The sequence below is a fragment of the Centropristis striata genome, chromosome 8, assembly GCF_030273125.1.
Source record: "Centropristis striata isolate RG_2023a ecotype Rhode Island chromosome 8, C.striata_1.0, whole genome shotgun sequence".
Lineage (NCBI taxonomy): Eukaryota > Metazoa > Chordata > Actinopteri > Perciformes > Serranidae > Centropristis > Centropristis striata.
The window spans coordinates 12,927,245-12,951,066 of NC_081524.1; the positions used below are offsets into that span (position 1 = coordinate 12,927,245).

The 23,822-nt window shown below is 37.7% G+C and overlaps 2 protein-coding genes across 2 annotated transcripts; one reads left to right on the plus strand and one right to left on the minus strand.

The window, feature by feature from the left end:
• The first annotated feature begins 166 nt into the window (after positions 1 to 166).
• tuft1a (tuftelin 1a) lies at positions 167 to 16,148 on the plus strand. The gene is made up of 12 exons (XM_059339713.1): positions 167 to 385; positions 7,251 to 7,328; positions 8,547 to 8,648; positions 8,740 to 8,826; positions 10,288 to 10,338; positions 10,478 to 10,555; positions 12,370 to 12,480; positions 13,255 to 13,478; positions 13,580 to 13,685; positions 13,790 to 13,873; positions 13,990 to 14,084; positions 15,684 to 16,148. Exons 1-12 carry the CDS (start codon positions 329 to 331, stop codon positions 15,754 to 15,756), a joined length of 1,146 nt encoding a protein of 381 aa, XP_059195696.1. The 5' UTR covers positions 167 to 328; the 3' UTR covers positions 15,757 to 16,148.
• A 2,175-nt stretch (positions 16,149 to 18,323) lies between these two features.
• On the minus strand, positions 18,324 to 23,300 carry c8h1orf43 (chromosome 8 C1orf43 homolog). Its single transcript, XM_059339777.1, has 7 exons — positions 23,046 to 23,300; positions 21,590 to 21,691; positions 21,378 to 21,486; positions 21,232 to 21,285; positions 20,976 to 21,142; positions 19,478 to 19,536; positions 18,324 to 19,370 (listed from the first exon to the last, which is right to left on the minus strand). The coding sequence occupies exons 1-7, from the start codon at positions 23,106 to 23,108 to the stop codon at positions 19,154 to 19,156; spliced, it is 771 nt and encodes a 256-aa protein (XP_059195760.1). The 5' UTR covers positions 23,109 to 23,300; the 3' UTR covers positions 18,324 to 19,153.
• Positions 23,301 to 23,822: the final 522 nt, after the last annotated feature.

The following is a 23,822-nucleotide window of genomic DNA, read 5'->3' on the forward strand; positions in this document are numbered from 1 at the left end:
CCTGCAGCAGGAGCAGGTTCCTCCAGGTCCCTCCCCTCTCACACTCCCGGTTCCCCCTGTTCCCTATTTGGCTGTTTCGGTGTTTCTGTGGGCGGGTTGCTTTTAGTCGCTCACTCCCACTGTGACGTGATGAGAAAAGTTATTACAATGTGCTGAGAGGTGGAGGCTGCAGACGCACGAACACACCGGTCTGAAGGCTGATAACAGCAGCAGCTACTGTGGAGGAGAAGCAGAGAGACACCGGAGCCTTATAACCTAAAGTTCAGTTATTTATTTATTTATTTGTTTGTTTGTTTGTTTCTGTCGGGAGTATTTATTTCTATCCAAGATGAACGGAGTGTCAAGAAGTCTGTGCACGTTTGATGACATCAGACAAGAAAATGGGGTAAGTTACTCGATATTAATTTGTTTTGTAAGTTTGTCGAACTTCTTACTTTTGTCCATTTAAATTACAAATACGGATAAAATAAGCCTACGTGGGTTTTTTTTCTTTGTTTACTTCCTGTACGGATGCATTGTGGTAAAATAACCAGGAAAACCAAAGTAAAATACTTATTTATCACTTTGGTTTTTGGCTACGTTGGTTCTCATTTTAGTTAATAAAATATATATATGAAAAAAATATAATTATTTTTTTCTTCTTTACGTGACTGTGCTTCGTTGTTTGAAGTAGAGCTACAAAGATGAGTCAAAATATCAATTAGTCGATCACCAGAAAAATAATTGTCAAGTATTTTGATAATCACTTAATGGTGAAAGTTAATTTTTCATGCAAAAAAATGCATAAAGTCTTGTTTTCTGACTTTTGAATATGGTGATTTCTTGCTTTTCTCGGTTTAATATCATATTAAGCTGAACATCTGTGGATTTTGGACCAACAAAAAGACATCACCTTGGATTTTGACAAACTGGGATGGACATTTTATAGATAAATCAATTTATTGAATATTCTAGAAACTATTCTGCGGATTAATAACTGTTAGTTGCAGCTTTAGTGTGGACTGGATCAGCCTGTTCTGACTCTGATTTGGTTCTGTCACAGATCTCCAGGCTTCATCTCCTCTAAGTGGTGTATTTACTATTAAGTCTGTGGCCTTGTTGTAATTAAAGTCTTAGCCCCTAACCCCCCCAAAGTCCCAACACACACATAAAGGCAGCAGCTCAGTCCAGATCACATCTGTGCCTGTCACAGGTGCCTTCTGCCCACATCATGTCACGGCTTACAGTTGCAGTTGTGACAGACAGCATTATGTGCACCACCTGTGCATGAGAAGTTTCTCAAACAGGATTAAACTTCACTCTTTTGTGGCACGGACTTGGCCAGAGACTCCTACTGGAGGTAAATGCTCGGCAGCTGCTCGTGTCACGTACAGTACAGCAGATGAGTCTTACTCTCTGTCTGAGGTTTAATCATTTACCTCGTCTGAAAAGGTAAACTGTTAACCTGCACTGAGGTTTATGAGGTTGCGGGGCAACATGACACTTTCACCTTATCAGCACCTCCTCTGAGTCCAATACCTGTCAGCATGGACAGATCCACTGAGCTCATATCAGATGATATTCTCATTAGACTCTCATTACATGAGCAGGCTCCATCATGATTGTGTTAAATTAAATCTGAGTATGATTAGAGCTGAATTAGATAGATAGATAGATAGATAGATAGATAGATAGATAGATAGATTACTTTATTCATCCCCGAAGGGAAATTCGGTTGTCACAGCAGTCCGGTATTCAAGTACAATAAAATACAATAGAATAAAATACTGAGGTAGCATAAATAAAAACAACAATAGAAAAAAACACAGAATAGAACAAGAACAAGGACACTTAATAAGTTAAAAAGAAGAACATCAGTTGGTAGGATGGTTGGCAGATGATGGTAATAATAATTAAACTGGTGATATGATATGATGGCAACAATGCTATAGTGACTAGACGTTATATAATAATAATAATAATTGTACAGTATATAATATATATAATATAATATGAAAAATATAAATAAAGTAATAAGAGAGCCAGTTTTACATCTGTGTTACTGGTCTCGACTCTAGACTGAAATATCAGTTACAGTTGTGTAACTGTGCAAAAAGGTCAAAGTGTACAAAGGGCAGCTCCACTCACACACCTAATAAACTCATTATTTGTGTTGAGGAATGTCTCATGAAGCAATAAGTGAAACTCGGGACACATTTGTTCAGCTTCTGTTTAATCTACCATACATTATTGCATTTCAACATGCGGCTGATAGCACATTTGCATCAGCGTCATACAGAAAGCAAATTCATCTTTATCAGAGTCAAATCCAACAGTCAAATAATCACCCACCTACAGTTATTTACATATCTGATATGGTTATTCAGGTCAGACTAAATAAAGCATCAGAGGGATTTCACCTCCACATGCAACATTTCATAAAGACTTATTAACAAAAAGTGACCCGTTTACGGTTTATCAGGTCTGTAAGGATACATGAGGAGAAGGAATGTGCCTGATGTAGCAGAGAAAGGCCTCACTGGGTGCTTTGTTGAAAGGTTTTTTCCTGGAACTGTAATGATATGATCTGAATTATAAAAAAAAAAGGAGGAACATCGAGGCCTGTCTTTGAAACAAAAAGTCAAAAGTTTGTAGCTGACCAAAATCCAGCTATTATTTGAAAATGATTTAAAACCCGTGGCAGCATTTCTCCTCCCTAAAAAAAAAAGTGTACTCAGAAGTTTTATGGGTTTTTTTTCCAGTGAGGGCACTTTTTAAAAAATGCCACAGTTCTCCCTGCAGACATTCAGTTTCCCAATGTTGTGACTTCACACATTCCTGATGTCGTCCCTCATCTGCAGACATCATCTCAGTCAGGAGTGTGTGACGTGAGCTGCTGGGAATGAGCCAAACATGACATATAAATGCTGACTGGAATATGCCAGATCACACCTGGTTGCACACCACACATAGCAGGAAAAAAACCGCAAAGAGATTATTACTGATAGTAAGATAATTGTGAAAATGACATGAAAGTGTCAGGATTCAGGACTCAGATCCTGGAGCAGCTGTTTACCCTCAGCCTTCGTCCTGTTCAGGTTCTCACATGATGGTTAACACACACGCAAACCTCCCAATGCCTCACCTGCCTCAGCTCGCCTCTTCCCTTTCAAATGTACTTAACCTTTAATTTAACCCTTTAGTTGGTTCACACTGCTGAGTGAGTGACACAGAACTGGTCATTCGTAAAACTAGGACATTAACTTCGATTTTTGATTAATCTGCTTGACTAATTATTTGTTTAATGATGTGTCTTAATAAAAATCACAGTTCTCAGAGCCCAAAAGGACATCTTCAAGTTGCTTGTTTTTGTCCAAAACCCAAAGATAATTCATAAACTACTGTAGAAAATATATTAAGGCACATTGAAGGGGCATGAACTTGCAAAAAGTTTGGCATTGTTTCTTGAAAAAGCACTAAAATTAGTCATATATTATCAAAATAGGTGGCAATAAGTTGGGACGCACAATACATATTAGGACTATAATGGGAAATTTGTAAGTATTATTATGTGTCTGATAATACAATTCTAGACAATACATTATGAACCAGTAATATAAAGCCGTATGCTTTAAATGACTTAGCATTAGACTATACCAAACACATGATATGTTTTTAAAGTATATTACTCAAAAAATAGATGAACATTTGAAGACTGAACCATTTAAGTTGTGTTAACACTAGTGATGTCAGAGTTTTGGTTAGATCTATAGAATACTATAACATCCATTCTTCCCCTCAGGTATGCATAAACTACACGTTATGAACTTCTTTTTATAATCTTATCTTATCAGTATCAGCCATGAGAAGCAGATTATTTTTATAACCTGAAAGAAAGCCATATCATGCATCCCTCCCAGCAAGTTTTCTTTTCAATCATCGACTGATCAGTGGAAAGTTGACAGTGAATGCTTAGATTCAAAGTCTTGTTTGCTTATTCTTTGATCAAATATTTCCTGATCTTAGTCATAACTTTGAAGTTTATTGCAGCAAAGTTCAAAGTAGTTGAGACGACTTTAAACACAGATGTACTGAGGGATTTGGCGAGTTATGTAACTTAAAAAAATGTTTGAATATCCTAATTCATTGTGTAACAAAGGTACAAAACTCAGGTATTGCGTGCATCGGCCATAGCCGCCTCACACCTGTTGCCTGAGAGGCTGAGGTTTATAATGCAGACATCTGTGCAGCAGGTGCAGGAAAGCAGCTCAGGAAAGGAATCGAGTGATTTAGTGTCCTATGAAGTATAGACACTCTTTGAATGCAGGTACAATACCTGCTGCAGGCACAATGTGTTTTTATTATTTATGTCCGTGTTACCTGCTGCTGCCTGAGTTAAAAAATCAGAACATCGGGTTCTTTTTTACCGATCTCTAAAGAACATTTTGCACCATATTCATTCACTCGCTCTTTCTGTTTATCAGCAACATTCCCAGGTTGGCAGTCACCTCTCAGCCTCGCATGATGTGGAGGCCTCCTGATGCCAAAGTCCCAAACAAAAAGCGTCTTCATAGACTTTAAGCCATCAGCCCGGCCGTACCCCGTGATCTTTTGTGCTCATTGTCAGTGCACCCAGCAGTGTGGACGCCATGTGTGTGTATGTGCTTAGTTTCAGGTTTCGGCCCTGTTCTAAAGGTAGCGTGTGTGTGTGTGTGTGTGTGTGTGTGTGTGTGTGTGTGTGTGTGTGTGTGTGTGTGCGCGCGCGCGCGTGTTTTCCCGCGTGTGTACGTGAGTGCATACGTCACCGTTCCATGAGCACATCCATCCTTTGTCCGTGTTCCCGGGGAAGTCTCGTGTTACAGGTTGTCTTTGGCGGTGGTATAGAAGGCATTTTTATGTGTCTGTGTGTGGGAATATAAAAGAGAAAAAAAGGCAGCAAGACTAGCGTGTAAATAGTGGAAGGTGGAGCAAGGATTAGCAGAGTCTTTGTTTGGTTGTATGTGAAGAGCCAGAGAAGTTGTATAATGATGGATTCCTTCCTAACAACCGTCTCACTGTTCCCTCGTCCTCTCCTCCTGTAATCACTGAGCTCTATTAGAGCTTTCAGGTGTCTGTAATCTGAGAGCAAAGCATGTTGAACTAGAGGGACTATTTGGCTTTCGTTTCACTTGGTTTTGTTTTGTCGTAGTTCGACCCCCACCCACCCACCCAGCCAAACATTTAGGCTATTTCCTCTGACTTTACTATTGTTCTTGTTGCCAGCGTTTGGTCATTCCCGCTCTGCTTACTGTATTTCCTAACAGATAAGCAGCTATTCATAAAGCAGTCTATACAACACATGGCCTTTCTTTTATAACCTTTCATCGCTCTTTATCTCTGCATTACACAACACAACCCAGTTCATTCCCCTGTCTGGCTAACATCAAGGCCGAGGCATCCTGCATGTCAGACAGGGTTTTTTTTTTTTGCAGAGACATTCAGGAGGTAAACTGCAAAAACAATTATATTCAAACCAGGGCTGCAACTGCTTATTATCTTCATTATGTATTTAGAATTTTGTCCATGAAATGTCAGGGAAAAACAAAGTTATGTAAAAAAAAAAAAAAAAAAGAAAGACTGACAAAATGTCATCAAAAGTTTTCTTTCTTCCAACCAAGAATCAAAAACCTGAAGATATTGATTTATTATCACTCAAAGAGAAGCAGAAAATCCTCACAATAAGAACCTAGAATTTTTTGCTGTATTTTTCAAACTTCTCAATTTAACGTATGACATGTCAAAGTTTTATTATGGTCGAGTCGCCCCTGCAGTCAGTTTCTTCCAGTTAGTCCATCTGTTTTTTAATCGTTTAGGAGGTTTTTGCCGAGAGAACATTTGAGATAATGTGAGCATGCAACACAACAAAACATATCACATAGCTTAGGTAGTTTTTAGATATTTTAATGCAGAAATGTAGCATAATATTCCCTTCAGTCAACTAATTTTTCAGCTTGATTTAATTTGTAAAAATTGGGTTTCGGAGTTGGCAAAAAAATTACGTCATGTTCTATTTAGTAGCTGTTCTGGAGCTTTCGGACGGTTAGACGTTCAAATTTACATTTTTTCCAGTGCACTTTAAGAACTTTTCGTTTTAAAACTGAGCTTCAAGCTTAAAAAAAATCACAAAAAGCACAAATTAAAATGTTTTATTTCACGACTGAAAACTGGGCTGACTAAATCTGCTGACAGAAATCATGTAATATGATCAAAATGCAGCTCCTTTAATAGTTTTCTTGCTGTTTTGTCTGTGTTTTTATCCGTCTAAACAGGACATGCAAGTAGCGCACAGCAGCTGTGGGACAAATGGATGATGATACACACACAAAAGAGCGTGTTATCCCTTACCAGACTCATTACTTATTAACCAATTAGGCCAATGTGTGCCTGTGTGTTTGTGTGCTCTTCTGTATAATTGCCTGCATGTGTGTGTTTGTTTGTGTTTATAGTATTTAACCACAGAAGAACATCGCAGTCATTTCTTCTACGTGTGTTCCGTGTCTCAGAGTTGACATGAGTTTAGACTCCGGGAGGACACAGTGAATACTCACGGGAAGATAAAGAGAACAAGATGTGTTTGGCTGGAGTGAGTTATATAATGTTTCTGACCCCCTCCCTCACATCCGCATACTTGTACTTCCCCACACACTCGCTGGGTATCACTTACGAGGGGGTTCCCTGTGTTGGACACACACCCTGACACATCCCGGTTGGACTTTTCCTGTTAAAGCGACTTCTCTCCCTACAACTTAAAGGAAGAACTAAGAAGGTTTGTTTTTTTGAAGCGTTCTGTGCATTGTTTTGTTTGTGACTTCCTCCACCCTCTGATATTGTGAGCGCGCCAGATACTTTATGGCTTCTGTGAGGATTTTGTTGCCATGGAAATGTTCTGTCTTGCTTGACATGACATTTTCTGCCCACTTTCCCAGAAATCCAGCCTCTGCTTCCAATTGGCTGCGAGCGCCTGGAGAGTTTCCGCCTAAAGTCCCTCTGACGTCTGTAGCACGCAATTTAATTCAAACAATCTGTCTCTGTGCAGCTGTGAAAAACTTTTGCTTTCTCTCTGACGCCCGTACCCCCGCTCTCTCACTGGTTACTCTCTCCCTCAGTATGACTCAGTCTCTCCTCCTCTTTTTTCCCCTCTCCACCTCAAAATAGTCCTCAATCAGTCTCTCCATCACATAACGGTCTCTTTGTGGACTCACCGTCTCATTGCTTTGTTGCACTTCTTTCAGGACGGGTGCCGGCGACTGCGGCTCACACTGCACGACCAGAACCAGGCAGCTCGGAGCGCGGAGCAGCACAGGGACAAGGTAAGAACTTCCTGCACCTGATAACTTAGTTCATAACCTGAACTGTAACACCAGTGTAGAGAACTGACTGGGAATCAGAACTGTAGTAGATAGAAAGTTGCATTAAATTATATTCATCAATAGAATAGAATAGAATAGAACTTTATTGTCATTGTACAAGACAACAACATTTTGTTTGGAGCAGTCCTCCTCCAGTTGCACAGTACAAGATATTGATATTTATATCAATATAGAAAAATACTTAAAACAAAACACAAAACACAACCAAACACAACATTATCAACATTATCAACATTATCAACGCTGTATAAATAAAATATATGTCTAAGTAACAATGTTTTAGATGTGTGGTTTGGATACATTATGCTGTTTCCTTACATTTAAATTGACTTTTTTTTTACTTTTCTGATTTGTTGTACTGGCATGAGAAAAAAAACAGTAGCACTATTTGCTTTAAAAGGTGAAGGTGGTATAATTCCATCCATATTTGGATGTGAAAGTTCGCACCGTTAATCTTCTCAAGGATGCGGAGGAATGAGCTCGGAGCAAACGTACATTCTCACGCAGCACATTCCTTCACACAAACTGTTCATAGACACTTGTAAACATGCCTCAGTTCTTCATTAGCGTGGTTCCCACACAAAGCCACTCAAAATGTCTCAAGGCAGCCATTGTCCTCCCCTAACCAGCGCCAAAGTTAGATTAGGCAAACGGGACCACCAGAGCTGCAGAGTTACATAACGTCTCTCCACCTCCTCCCGTGTGTCTCTGATTATGGTTTTGACCAAGTCTGCTTCCAAACAGTCACCAGATGTCTCCATAGTGATTATGGCAAAATGTTCCTGCCTCTTGATTATAGAGACTCAGTCAGTCGCATGCACACAGGAAGAATTTTCTCAGGATGACACTGAGAAGAAGAATGTATTCATGAGAAATAGAATGTATTCATGAGAAATAGAATGTATTCATGAGAAATAGAATGTATTCATTTTTGACTGGAAATAGTTTAATTGCATGTCAGACGTTGCCAAAGGATGTTGCATAACGATTATTAAATTAATGTTGTGTTGCAATATTGATCATAAAACATGCTCCAACTCCTCTTCAGGCATTAGCAAAGCACGGTGACTTCATGTTTGCTTAATGTTTGGAAATGCATCCCGCCCATTCACCCACCCTCACACAACACTCTTAACTCCTCTGCTCTCTCATCTCCAGCCAATTGGACGTGCGTTTGCGCTGGTGCAGCCGGCCAGCGACAGGACATCTCTGAATACTGAACCGGTCAAATCTCCAGAGGAGCAGGTGGAGGTTATCAAGGTGGGTGTGGCACGTTATCTCTTATTTTTGATTTTTGTTTCATCGTCAAGTGAGGGTTTAACATCCGTGTCCGTCTCTCTCCCTGCGCCAGGTTTATCTAGAGGCTCGCAGACAAGAACAGCACAAACACCAGCAGAGCCTGAAGATGTTGTCAGATGAAGTTTCACAGATACAGGAGGTTAGTCTCTGGACAGTGTCCGCTGCAGCTCTGACGCACATCTTACACACACTAACATTACAGTCACTCAGCTCTCCTAGTGTCCGGTCGGTCTCCTGGATTATGCAACAATTTGCATGTTTGCATCATGTAAATTCCCCTTTGCTTTCAGACTTGTTTTCTCTCTGTTGATGTAAAAAAATAATTTGTATATAACTTCATAGAGCCTGAAACGCACACGCACATGTTGAAACAGTGGGAAAAAAACAAATGGAGAGATGTACTTTATTGATCCTATATTTGGAAATTCCTGTGTTACAGCAGCAGGTATTGCGCAAGAAATTAAATACTCTACTCTATACTGTAAATACAGTCATGGCAACAACATTTTAGACCCTTTTTCTTCAATTTCTTGTTCATTTTAATGCCTGGTACAACTAATGGTACATTTGTTTTGACAAATATAATGATAACAACAAAAATAGCTCATAAGAGTTTAATTTAAGAGCTGATATCTAGCCATTTTTCATGGTTTTCTTGATAATAACCAAAATCATTATCAAGGGTGGTCTAATAATTGTTTCCATGACTGTATACAACACTACATGGTTAATAAAAAAGAGAGACATATCAATAGAAAATGAATAAACTGAACAACTAAAAAAGATTCAAAAAGACCAACAAAGTATACAAGGAGACCTCTTATTGTACTATAAATATATGATCGTTATCTTAAGAATATCTGCAGAAGACACAATATATAGATCGGACAAGAACACACAATGAATATAGGACTTAACGACTTAAATGTAAGATAAAAACAGATGGTAACATGCATGTACACTACTGGTCAAAAGTTTTAGAACACACCAACTTTTCCAGAATTTAATTGAAAATGATGCAGTTTAATGTCTCAGTGTACTCTGAAATTAATGCACATTTGCAACATTTAAAATTCTTTATTGAGCATGATAGTGTTTTGAAAGTAAAAAAAAGATTCAAAATCACATTTTATGTTGGACTAAATGACTAAAAAAAGACACAAAATGACCAAAAAAAGACACAAAATGACAAAAAAGACAACAAAAGACACAAAAGACACAAAAAGACACAAAACGACCAAAAAAAGACACAAAATTACTTACATAGACATGAAAATAATTCAAAAATGGACAAAATAGCCCAAGACTCCATAGAGTTAAGTTGTTAACCCATTTCTTGTTCCCTGAAAAAGGCCTACTTGTATAATTCTGAAATGTACATTATTTTCCAGTTTTGGTTAAGCTTACCTTTTTTTATTTACCTCTGGCAGTTCACCACTTACCTTTGTACCCTTTCAAGCTGTTCATTTGACTTGAACTGCTTGAATTTCAATAAAAAACTGGAAAAATTGGGGTGTTCTAAAACTTTTGACCGGTAGTGTATATATTAGACAAAATGTATGATCATCTCAGTAACTTATGATATGTCTGTATGATGCAGGTGAGGTATTGCCTGAAGACGCTGAGGGAGCAGATGGCAGCCAAAAACAAGGTAGGTTTATTTCGAGCTGCTTTGTTGTGCCCTCCCCATTGTTCACCTTCCATCCTGTGTGCTTAAGGGCATTTCCTCCACCTCTCTCATCTCCATCTTCCACTCTTTCCTTGCTGACTTCCCCCTTTTCTCTCTGCAGCCACACACAAACGGGTGGAAAGTTGGTCTTCCCTTCAGAAAGAGCGCCCCCAGCGGAGCACCTAAAGCTGACGCACAGGTGAGCTTTCAGAGCCGTAAAAACATACTGTAATCCACATATCAGATCTCGTGTGCGTATCATAGCCGCAGACTGTTAATCCTCTGGGTAATGTGTGTTTCGTGCGATGGCTGTAAAGCGATCACCTCCCAGAGGCATCACAGGTAGAAGGAGGTATGAAGTTAAACAGCGAGACAAACAGATGAAGAAAAAGGATTAAAATGACAGCATGAGTGTAAATACGCTTACAGCACCCCGGGGTGTATGAAAACATGTGAGAGAGCACAAACTGTTCCTCTCCCTCCATGTGTTATTGTGTCCAGGCCCTCCTCATTGTTCCCAGCATTCCACAGATACCTCTCCTTTAATAGTTTTGTTGCTGTTTATGAGCCGCGCACTTTTGGCAACCGCTACGATCTGCGCGTCAGGAATGTTGTGTACAAACACAAACAAAGTTGACAGCGCTGTGTTTTGGTTGAATAGTTTCTGCGCCAATTATAGCATTCATCTGTGACTCACGCTGTGGCTCAGTCACACAAGTGTTGCAGAAATTGGGAGGAAAACGTTGGTCGGGATCCAGCTGCTCCAGTGACGCACACTGACACGCCTGTTTTTTTTTTATAACAGCCAAACCCACTGAGATCCAACGAAATGAAAACATTATATCATCATGGAAGCATCCATGTCTGTCTATCCATCGTAATACTGTTGTTTTTAAGCCATGTGTATAATAGTATACTACTCTATGAAGTTATAATGTTTTATTGTTTTACAACTCTAAATCAGAGTCGATTTTAGAGTAGATTGTTGACGCTGATTCATTTTTAAAAAAGCCATAATGTGGAGCTTTATTTAATGCTAACTTTTATTTTTTTTATTTTTTTTTAGGTTTATTTATTTGCACCGTTGGAATTACATAAAATGACAAAGATAACAAATAATGTAAAGTGCAGGGAGAGGCAGAAAAACCAGATGGGCTTATTTAAAGCCTCCACCTAAAATGTAATACTTATATACTTATGTAATACTTACTTAAGAAAGTAATAAACTGATAATAAACAAAAAATAATGACAATAACAAAAATTCAAATTAAAAAACAAAGATATGAACATGATATTAAGGGGATTTGTGTGTGAATTTGAATTTTAAAACGGCAGTTAAATGGGCTTTTAGACATATTTTGACACATTTTATAGAGATGGAGTTCTTTGCCAGATGGGAAAAGGTATTCCATAATTTGATGCCCCTAAATTTAACAACAAATTGACTTCTGCACGTAAGAAATCTTGGAGGATGAAGATCTAAAGATTGACGCGTTGAATAAGAGTATACTTGAGAATTAAATTTAAAATAAGTCTTAAAGTGCTCTGGAAAGTTTTCATGATCTGAATATTATATACCTTATAAATAAAAACACATATTTGAGAGATATTGATTTCATGAACAGTATCTGAAGTTTCTGAAAAAGAGGAACAGATGAGGCATGTGACTCAGATCGGGTTGCCATCCTAAAAAAAATGTTTCTGAAGAACCAAAATTCTGTGACATGTAGTAGGAACATTTTGCATTTGCCCATTTCTACAACATCATCTAATTAATAACAAAAGAAAAATACAAAATACCTTTTTGCATGAGTATTCATCCCTTTCAAGACAGTATTTATCTGGTAATCTGCCATTTTTGCCACTAAAAAAGGTGCTCGAGGCGGTCTAGTGATTGTGAGTGAACGAGTTCAAACACAAATTCCCAAGTGGATTAAGATCTGGACTCTGAGTCGCCCACACACATTACAGTATTTATCTGCTAATCTAAAACCTAATTCTTTCCCTTTTAGGATGCAGATGAAGAAGCAGAGAGAGCCAAGCTGAGGGAGGTCAGTAAGCGCTTATACGCACAGCTACAGGAAGCAGAAAAGAAGCACCAGGAGGACAAAGAGAGGCTGCAGGTAACACATATACACATTGTGCATTGCAACAAATAATCTACACTGCATTTCAGTTGCATTTCAAAACCATATTTTCTTTAAATGGTCTTTTTATTGATGACAAAGTATGTGTAAAACAATCACTGTACAGGGAGAGGATTTTTGATTTTTTTTGTACAACATATACCCATGACACAACTCGACCAAATATCCGAACATAGACATACATATACATATACAGCCACTGGCAAAAGATTGTAAATAGACAGAATAAAGATAACAAATTAATTAACAACAATGCTTAGAGAGAAAGGAGAAATATATAAAGGATTAATAAAAAAATAGTAATTGAGGAGAATAAATAAATAATAATACTAAAAATAAATCTTAAAAAATAAAATTTAAATTTAAATTAAATTAAAAAATTAAAATAAATTAAAAAATAAATAAAAGGGGGGGGGGGGGGGGGGGGAAGGTTTCTCATAAAATACCAAGAAGGGCCGCCATATTTTGTAGAATTTATTCTCTGATCCCCGAATAGTGTATCTAATCTTTTCTAAATTCATGCAGGATATCATGTCTCTGAGCCAATGTGAATAGGAAGGAGGAGCTGTGTTCTTCCACTTAAGTGAAATAACTCGTCGGGCTAGTAAAGACGCAAAAGCTAAAAAGTTGAGCATAGCTTTAGATAAGTTCAAATCTGGAGCGATGCCAAAAATACCAGTCAAGGGATTGGCCTATTCAAAACCATATTTAAATGTAAAGTAACAAAGCGACCCTTCTTTTTCTCCCTAGGCTGAAGGCAGCAGGATGAGGGAGCGTCTGAGCGAGCAGGAGGATAAGTTGAAGACCACAGAAGAAGCCAGCGAGCGGAAAGACAAGCGCATAGACGAGCTCCAGAGGCTGCTGGGAGGGATGGAGCAGGAGAGCGCCACCCTGCGGGAGGCGATCCGAAACCGCGAGGATGAACTCCGCGAGCTGCGTAAGATCAGAGAAGAAGGCCAGAAAGGGGAGCACAGGTCAGCTAACGCAAATACATCACCAGAATAAACTATTCTTTATCAACCACTGATAATCAAATCACGAGGAGCGCTTTCTAACTCTCCGTGTGTATTTTTAGAGCTGAGCAGTTGGAGAAGGAGGTGGCTATTCTCAAAGAAAAGATCCACCATCTGGATGACATGCTGAAAAGCCAGCAAAGGAAAGTCAGACACATGATTGAACAGGTGAGCGCACATGTGTGAGACTCAGCAAAGCAAACACATTGGGTTCTTGTTCATATTTGAGCAGGATTTACTGACTGTTTGGCTGTGTGTTTTCCCGGCTTTAGCTCCAGAACTCTCGCATGGTGATCCAGGAGAGAGACCGCGTGATCAAAGAGCTGGAGGAGAAAGTGGCATTCTTGGAGGCTGAGGTGAGTGGCGCTTAGCGTTTTTCTCAGAAGAGTCTCAGAAGAGTCTCAGCCTGATCTCTGCAGACGCTGTCTTATTGTTGATATGTGATCTGAGCCCTGACTTTCTGTGTGTGCAGAACCGAGAGATGCATGATCAGATGGACTACTTCCTGGGAGGGCAAAGGTCAAATTCCTACCTTTCATCCGAACGCAACCCCCAGATCGTCTATAGGTAACTCATTTAGCCTTTTCTCAATACTTTATTACACTGCCCTTCCTTGTTCATGTGTGGGTCGCAAGTCATTTATTTTGATTTATGAAATTGGTCAAAATAAAATGTTTCCTTCACCCCTAAAAATAATTTTTTGTACAGTCATGGAAAAAATTATTAGACCATTGTTTTCTTCAATTTCTTGTTCATTTTAATGCCTGGAACAACTAAAGGTACATTTGTTTGGACAAATATAATGATCACAAAATAGCTGATAAGAGTTTAATTTAAGAGCTGATAATAACCAAAATCATTATCAAGAAAACCATGGGAAATGGCTAGATATCAGCTCTAATAATTTTTGCCATAACTGTATATCAGTTACTGACACAGTGTTATCATGAAAGCTTTGTTTCCTTGCATGCTTTCACTGTGAAAAAAAGAATAGAAAAAAAGAGTAAATCTTGATGAATTGAAGGAAATTAATGTGACAATATCAAAACTTGCATTTACATCTCTCACAAAAAAGAGTTCATGCAAATCCTGCTGTGTAGCACTCCTAGGCAAGCATGAGACGGTAGTGGCGGATGGGTTTTTAATAGTAAGAGTTTAGCAAAAATACATTTGTGTGGGAAGACTGAGCACATGACTGAATAAGTAAGATTTTGATTATACTGTAAAAGTAGTTTGAGAGTTTATAACGAATGTTTTGATATAGTTTTGCTGCAAATTTCAGCAATTTTGGATTTGCAAATTTGGTAAAAATGGGTCCTAAAATGCAGTACATGCAAGTTCACACTCAGATATTTACCATTTTAGTTGTATATCTGCATGGCATGCACATTGATTGCTTTTTTTTTTTTTGCTTTTTCTTCCACAATATTTTTATTTTATTTTCAGTTTATAACACTTTGACATACAGCTTTTACATTCATGTATTCAACTTCCATATTTTAAGATAGCTGCATGTACATAGACAGAAAAATAAAAACAAACAAAACATAACACTTGGAACAGGTATGCTCCTCCTGTTAAAGAAAATGGTAATCTATATACAATGGAGTATCGTTTGTAATTGGTGTGAATTAAAAACACATATATAGAAAAGCAATATGAATCTGACAAGACCGGAATCTGTATTGTCCACAAAGACTAATTATCCACTTCTTCATCCGTTAAATCTAAGTCTTTAATGTAGTTAATGAAAGGGCTCCATATGTCCTCAAATACATGCCGTTTAGCCTTTAATATGTAAGTTATTCTCTCTAAAGGAAGACTTGCTAACATCTGTCTTATCCATTGAGTTGTACTTGGTCTATAAATCTTTATCCACAATAATGCAACACGTCTAGTAAAATTTGTTTTGAAATAATCTTCTCAACTATAGCTCTTACCTCTTCCCAGAATATTTTAATCTTTCTGCATTGCCAAATGCAGTGAAACAAAGTTCCTCTGGATTCCATACATTTTGTGCATACATCTGGTATATTTTTATTATATCTATTTAAATCCATTGGTGTCACATATGTCCGCATTAACCATTTGTACTGTATAAGTTTAAGATGTGTACTGCTGTTTCAGTATACAAACAACTAATAACTCTTCTTATTGTCCCCTCAGTAAACCAATCAAGCTATCCACCTCATCCAGCAAGCCACTCCCTTTCATCAAAGTCATCGAGATCAAGTCATGAAGTCACTGTGCAAAAGACAAAAATGGAAATTGTCAGAACCACCAAATCTTCGCAGCAGACTGAAACCAAACAGCAGCTCAAACACATCTGGTTGCATTAATAGTTAGGATGTCAGAGTTGAGCTTCCTGGGCTGTAACTAACCACATCAACACTTCCACTAAAGCCACAAACGCTCTTGAAGGAAACTATTTTGCCGGCACACGCTTCAGTGTGTCTGTGCATGATAAACGAGTGTGTATGTCAGCTTTACTGTAGATATATTAAGCGTACTGATGCAGCTGAAGTTTTACTTGTGACTGTATGCAAGTGTTTCCTTGTGTTGATCGCTTTTTTAACCTTTGAGTTTATGACAGTTTGGCATTGTTGTATCAAAACAGAACTGTTGAGCAAAGTGCAAACCTTTTGCCAAAGTGGGTTAATGACATTATACAGTCAATACACAGTAATGTAGCAAACATAGCTAACTAAGCTAAAAGTTTCATGTGAAAATCATTAACCAGATGTTCTACACCCTGTGTCCTTGTACATATTAGTCACTAATCCTCGACTCTGTTCACTTGCTGAGTGAATGGTATGACGCTTTAAACGTGTAAATACTGACTAAGGTTTATATAAGGTCAACACCCTGTGTGGTTTTTGAATTAAAATACAGTTTTTAAGCCCCAAATGACAAAAATGGCACTTCATGAAACGGTGAAGAAGCAGCAATGACAGCAGTGATGAAGATATTTTAACAACAAATCTGCTTCATAGAAGTTTCATTCATCTAAATATTTCTTTTAAAGCATTTCAGTTTCACCTTGTTTGTACATAATATTAATGAATGTGATTTGATGTTTTCATTTCTACCTAACAACCTCCTCCTTTGTATTTATTTATATATAATAAAACCTCTAGACAGTCTGTGTGATCAGAGGTTTTTGATGAAGTACACTCTAATCTATTATCTGTCTTTGTGGTTTTCAATAAATTGCTGAAAATGAATACAATTATTCTTTTGACTTCTTCCTGAAATCAAGCAATGCTTCAAAAGCAAAGTTGCTCAAAGTGCAACTCACAGGCCAGCAGTGGCCCCCAGGAACATTTTGTAAACTTCCCAAAATGCAACATGAAATGCTTACACTCACTAGAAAATGTGCGTGAATGCTAAAAATAAAAAATAATCTGATGTTAAACTGCAATACTGGCCTAAATGTGTAGTAAGGTGAAGAATGGCTGGAAAGGTGTGAATGGGCTGAATTACTAAGAATGTCAGTGAAAAGTTGAATAGTGCAGTATGTCCAAAAATGCATCATAATGACATAATGTATTTTGTCAAGATATGCCAAAAAAAACACCATAGTATATGTCAAAATGTTAAAAAAAAAAACATGTCGAAGAAATTTTAAATAACTGTCATAATGTAGTTTATCCCCCCAAAAAAGGCAGAGTATATAGTATATGTTTTTAAATATTAAAAAATAATAAATAAATAAAAACGGCATAATATATTGTCAAAAACACTCAAAACTATTATTGTGAAGTATGTCAAAAAATGCCACAAAAAAAGCGCAGTAGTATAGTATATTGATACACATAATAGTACAGTTTGTCCCAAAATGTTAAAAAAAATAAATATATTAAGACTGCACAGTATTAAGAAAAACATTTTTTAAAAACAGCCATAGTGTAGTTTGTCCAAAAATGCCTAAAATGCTTTACAATAGTATGTTGGTCATGGCAATAGTATGTCCATTGTTTTTTAAATAAAAAAATCCCCAATTATATTATTTCCAAAAATGCAAGGAAAAAACACTAAAACCATACTATAATGTCAACCAAATGAAGAATGAAGAATAGTGCATTGATCGTGGTAATAGTGTCGTATATCCAATGCTGACTCAGCATTCACACAATAAAGTCAAACTGCGCCCCTGACAACCTGAAGTTAGGAGCGACTACTTGTAGAAAGCAAATGGTGACATGTCAGTTCTGCCATTACTGCTAGCATTGTTAAGATAAAGTAGTCGGACTCCTGACTGCATTTTCTCTGTGCAGCCCTCAATCATACGCTGCTGGATCACTACAATTGTCACTCTATCATCAAAACTCTGAGCTTGCTTGTTCAAGAGCTTTCAAGTTAATTACAATGAAGAGAGTGCCCTCTGCTGGACACTACACACAGGGCTCCACACCTTTTTCAAAGCACTTCCAGCAGCTTCCAGCTGTGCTAAAGTACATATTTATATACAGTTTACTGATTATTTCACTTCACATTAAATTCAATATTATTTTGCTATAAACACATTTAGGTTCTGTGTAATCGTCGTAAAGAAGGATGACAAACCAACACAAATAAGTTTCAAATTTCTAAATGTCACCCTTTTGTAAGCAGACTTGGCATCCTTAAACACTGGAATTTCAAGTAGTTTCAAGCACTTTATTTAAAATGTATCCAAGCACTTATCTAACCCTGAAAACATGTTACAATTCAAGTGGTTTCAAGGACTTCCAACTCCAGTAGGAACCCTGTATATAGTAAAAATTACCGAATCGTGCTGACCATATGTAAGAACACAGTACAACATTTAGACTGTATGTCACTGTTTTATTTAGATGGCAACTTAGACAATAAGCACCAAATTAAAATAAAATTATTTACCTGATATGAACCCTGAATAGCAAAGAAAACACACAGTTAAAACATCTGGGGGGCTTTAAAAAAGACAAAAGTCAAGAAACAGACTTCCCCTGATGCAACATTCAGAATGCAGTAATGCACTGGAACACTGTTAAATTACATTGCACTGAGAGAACTGATTAAATATAAAGAGCACTTAATCATCAAAACTCATAAAAATCAAGTATGGCTTCTGTAAAACTAACATTTGAGGCTAAAACAAAAAAAACAGGCTGTCAGATTCACTGCAGAAACATAAACAGATGTAAACATAAGTGACATAAACAGTGTGTGTTTCATTCATTAACACTGGGTTTCTCTACATACATTGTTAACTATTTGCATGTTTTAATACAGTTGGTTAATTTCTGCATAGGCCTTTACATTGTGCAATAAATACTGATTGTCTTATGCCATTGCATAGCCCCATACTGTAGCTCTGGTTGCATTTTGGTCAAATCTCCCCTACTTACTGTAGTCAAACACTATAGTATTTTTTCTACCCAGTTTTAGCACGCCTACATGCATTAATACAGGATGTATGCATAAGCTACACTTAGGTAAAGAGCATTGAGTCTGATGTGCATAATAGTGTAAATCAGGCAATACATGTGAGTATAGGAAGGCAGTGTTTTTTATCATTTCACTCTAAACTCTCTGGCAACAGAGACCTGTCACCGTCTGTAGGCACTTTAATCGCTGGCAGCTCTGCTTTGTCTTTGTTCACTCACGGGGTTTCAGAACGTGCTGTCCAGAGTGTTGTAGTTGTCTTTGAAGTTCTTCAGCTCCAGGAAGTGTCTGGGCCGCTTGCTGCGCAGCTGCATTGAAGACGTGAGGTAGGTGGTCTGGGTGGGGGAGGAGGAGGAGCTCGCCGGCTCGGTGGTGCTGGTCAGGTCTTTGGCTGCGGACTGGTGGTTCTGGCTCGGAGTGCTGCTGCTGCTGCGAGACTTGACGCTGAAACAGCGAAGCGAGAAAAAGATTGTTCCCGAGGCGTAATTAACATTCCAAGATGGGATTAGCATAAAAGGGAGCACTGTGAGGAAAAGTTGTGTTTTACTCACACAGAGGCCAGTTCAGTTAGAGCTTCCTGGTATTTTAGAAATTCTGCTTCACCGAAAGCCTGAAATCAAAAACAGGACATCAGTACATTTGACAGCTTTTCATGCAATTGCAATATACAGTACAAGCCAGGATAGGCATGAAGGGAAATCATGATAATACATACTCCTTCTTTAGACACTTTATTTTTTATTGTATTTTTATTGTATTTTCATATTTTATTGCTTGAAGTATGCCTAGGTTGTTCTTTTTATTTAATTGTGTTGTCATTGTCTCTGTGTGTAATGCTGCTGCTACACTGTAATTTCCCATCTTGGGATAAATAAAGCATATCTATCTATAATTAAAAGCATATTATATAAAATGTTTAACAATTGACAGTAGGCCACATTACAGCCCATATACAGTCATGGAAAAAAATATAAGACCACCCTTGTTTTCTCTAATATACAATATAAATAGCTCATAAGAGTTTAATTTAAGAGCTGATATCTAGCCATTTTCCATGGTTTTCTTGATAATGATTTTGGTTATTATCAAGAAAACCATGGAAAATGTCTAGATATCAGCTCTTAAATTAAACTCTTATGAGCTATTTTTGTTGTTATCATTATATTTGTCCAAAACTACCTTTTGTTGTTTCAGGCATTAAAATGAACAAGAAATGAAAGAAAACAATGGTCTAATATTTTTTCCATGCCTGTATGTCATGTGTTGCATATGTAACACAGGCACAGTTTAACCATAGACTGTATAAATAACCCCAAGCTGTTTTAAGACGTTTTTTGCTCTTTTTACATTTTACTCATTATGGCTTTTTATTTTACTGTAATATATCAGTCCCGCACCTCGATGAAATCAGCACAATCAGGGCTAGAAGTGGGAACAACTCAAAAATGTCTTTTAAGCAGTATAACACATTTCTAATCATAACAATATATCATTTAAAAAAGAAAAACTCAAGTTGGATTTATCTGACAAATTATACTAATAATAGGAATTAAACTGAATTTATATATACAACATTTTCCCAAGAGCCCACAAGAAAAAAAAAGGTCCTCCATGTGCTGTTTATACTCAACTATTTGCATTTTTACTTGTGCTCTGTGTAAACAGCCTAACCAGTTCTGTCTGATTTTCAGTCAATATTTGTCACATGACCGAGCAGAATTTAGTGTTTTTAACCAGATCTAGTTATTCCAAACATTTTAAATGAGACGTAGAATAAAATGATTTTGACATAAATATCATAGTTTTAAGCTTTGCTTTGGTTACTTTTTCGAACAGAAACGTTTGTAATCTATGATAAGTTCAAGACTGTTGGATACTCTGGTTTTTTTTTTTTTTAGATACTTTTTTTGGCCATTTTTGGGCTTTATTGATAGGACAGAGTGAAGGGGGAGACAGAGGGGAGGACATGCGGGAAAAGGCTCCAAGTCGGATTCGAACCCGGGCCAAAATGTTAAATCTCTCACACAAAACACACACAGAGACACTGACCTCTGCCCCATGACGTGCTTTGTTGTACCCCTCCAGCACCGTGTCGACGAGCGAGCTCAGGCTGTCTCGGAACATGCAGTTGGAGATTTGCAGCTGTAGAAGCCACGTCCTGAGTCTTTTACCTGTCACAGCGGTGGATGTGCCACCCAGCTCACGAAAAGGGAGATCTGTTGACAGAAAGTGAGGGTGGTTTTGGAAAAGTCTGTCATGATAACAAAACCAAACTGTAATTAAGATCAGCAACAGAAAAGCTCACCAGTGTCTCTGATGGCATCCAGTGCTCTCATCCTGTACAGGAAGTCCTGTGAACCTGCAACACACACAAAATCTGCTCAGATAGATCGTTTCAGGAACGGTGTGTACTTGAGTGTGTGTGTGTGTGTGTGTGTGTGTGCTGCTAACCAGGCGGTCCTCTGTGCTTTAGCCGGTCATCATCTGGGGACAGCAGACGAGGCTCAAAGGTGATTTTCTGGACCTGGCACAGTTTGGCTTCAATTTCTTGTCTCAGCTCCTGCAGCACACACAAGAAGCATCCAGCTATAATTAACAACCAAAACACTGCAGAATCACACCAGCGATTCATTATGGTGTGTGTGTGTGTGTGTGTGTGCTACCTTAGGAGCGTTGTGGCCAATGGGAACATGTGGTCCTCTCCGAGACTTCATGGCAAATCGCATAATTTGTCTTTTGACGAAGACGAACAGCAAAACAAACACCTGGAGGAAAGTTAAGAGATAGTAGATCTTTTTTCAATTCAATTCAATTCAACTTTATTTATAGAGCGCATTTCATTATTTAATCCCTTTAAGTACACTGAACAGGAGGCCAGTAGGTGAGAAACTGAAACAAATAATAATAAAAAAATAAATAAAATAGAAAAATATTAATATACTGAACTAACTACAAACAGTTGCATAATTTACTTTTGCATTATCTAAAGTAAAATGAGTTTACACATGCTGCTCACTTTTAAACAAGTCTTTGTTTAATATGTTCTTATGGATGAGTAATTCAATAAAGTTTATTATCAGGTTACTAACACAGAGTGCTCAGATATCTTCTTATATACATAAAACCCAGACAATAGATTTTCTTTTTTTACTTTTGATTTATTAGGAACTTAAATAGACTTTAGAGAAGATGTCCATCAATAATCACTTCTCAACAACTAAAGTTGGTGGGGTACTACATAGCGTGGTTGCAAAAGTGCCCTCTTGGATGAAAGATCAAACTTAATGCAGTTCCCTCTGGAGTGCCCTTCCAACAGCGATGAACTTATAATTATTTAAATTTTCAGTCAAGCATTTGATCTATTACTTGTCAGAAAATTTTGCTCTATTAATTGTCAGAAAATATTGAAAAATGTCCACCTCAGCTCATCAAAGTCCAAGGTGATGTTGATGTGTTGTTTTGTCAGCCCAAAACACAAACATGTTCAGTTTAATATGATATAAAACAAGAAAAGCAGGACATTTCCATATTTGAGAGGCACATATCAACCTTATATGGAGCAGTCACACTGACCAAGGGAAGCAATTTCTTTGCCCTTTAAAATCAATTTGAATTCACTGGTTGTGATCAGTTCGGACAGTTACATTTCCTTTCGCAAACGTTTTGTTTGTTTCGTTTCTGCAAGTTTTGCATGAAAAAAAAAATACTATAACTGATTATCAAAATAGTTGCTACTTAATCGCCTAATTGAATAATCGCTGTAGCTGCCCTGTCCACTGGGGGGCACTACATCTTGAAAAACTTTCTGAGCTGGTGCCTTTTACAAGTTTTATCACCCCTGTCCCTCAGATAGTCTGAATCCACCACTGATGTGGGGTGTATGTATTGCAATGCCTCAGCGTAAGAGTTAGTGTTTCAGCACTTTGTATGTAAGGAAAACTTTGTGTGCGTAATGGTAAGAATGTAGTTTGGCTCTCTGGCTTAATTTTCACAGCAGAGTTTCTCTATGCAAACATTATTACTTCAAAGTTGTGAAATAACGTTACTGCTTTTACACTGTTGTCATGGTGGGATTGAATTGAATCTGGACGTGAATAAAACTGAGTTACAAACACTCACCAGACTACCGTAGGCCATTACGAGCACCACGTTAATACTCGACAGAAGTGAGTCGTTCCGCATTTTGAGGCTTAACTAACGTTAACGTGAGCTAAACGACGGAAAGTACGTCCGACTTCACCTCTGAAAGGCAAACAGTTTCATTTAAGTGCTCAATTTTTAAAACACACGAAGCTAACGTTAAACGGAACACAGAAAACAGGAAGGTAAAGTGCTTGTCGTTGTTACATCTCGCCGCCCGGTTTGTTGACTTCCGTGATTGGTCACGTGACCGCTACCGGCGGAGAATGACGTCAGATCTGACGTTTCCCCGGCCTCTCCCGCCATCTGCTGTTCAAAGAGACTTAACGACGACCCACCCAACAAACAAACAAACAAAGAAAGAAACAAATCAACAGACATGGGACAAAGTCGTTGGTTTGCAAGTCACAAACAAGTCTCAAGTCCTAAAATTTGAGTTTCGAGACCTTAAAAAGTAATAATGTGCTTTTAATCAGATACAGTCTTGAAAAAATATTACACCACCCTTGTTTTATTCAATTTCTTGTTCATTTTAATGCATTGTACAACTAAATGTGGATTTGTTTGGACAAATATAATGATAACAACAAAAATAGCTCATAAGAGTTTAATTTAAGAGCTGATATCTAGACATTTTCCATGGTTTTCTTGATAATAGCCAAAATCATTTTCAGGAAAACCATGGAAAATGGCTAGATATCATCTCTTAAATTAAACTCTTATGAGCTATTTTTGTTGTTGTCATGATATTTGTCC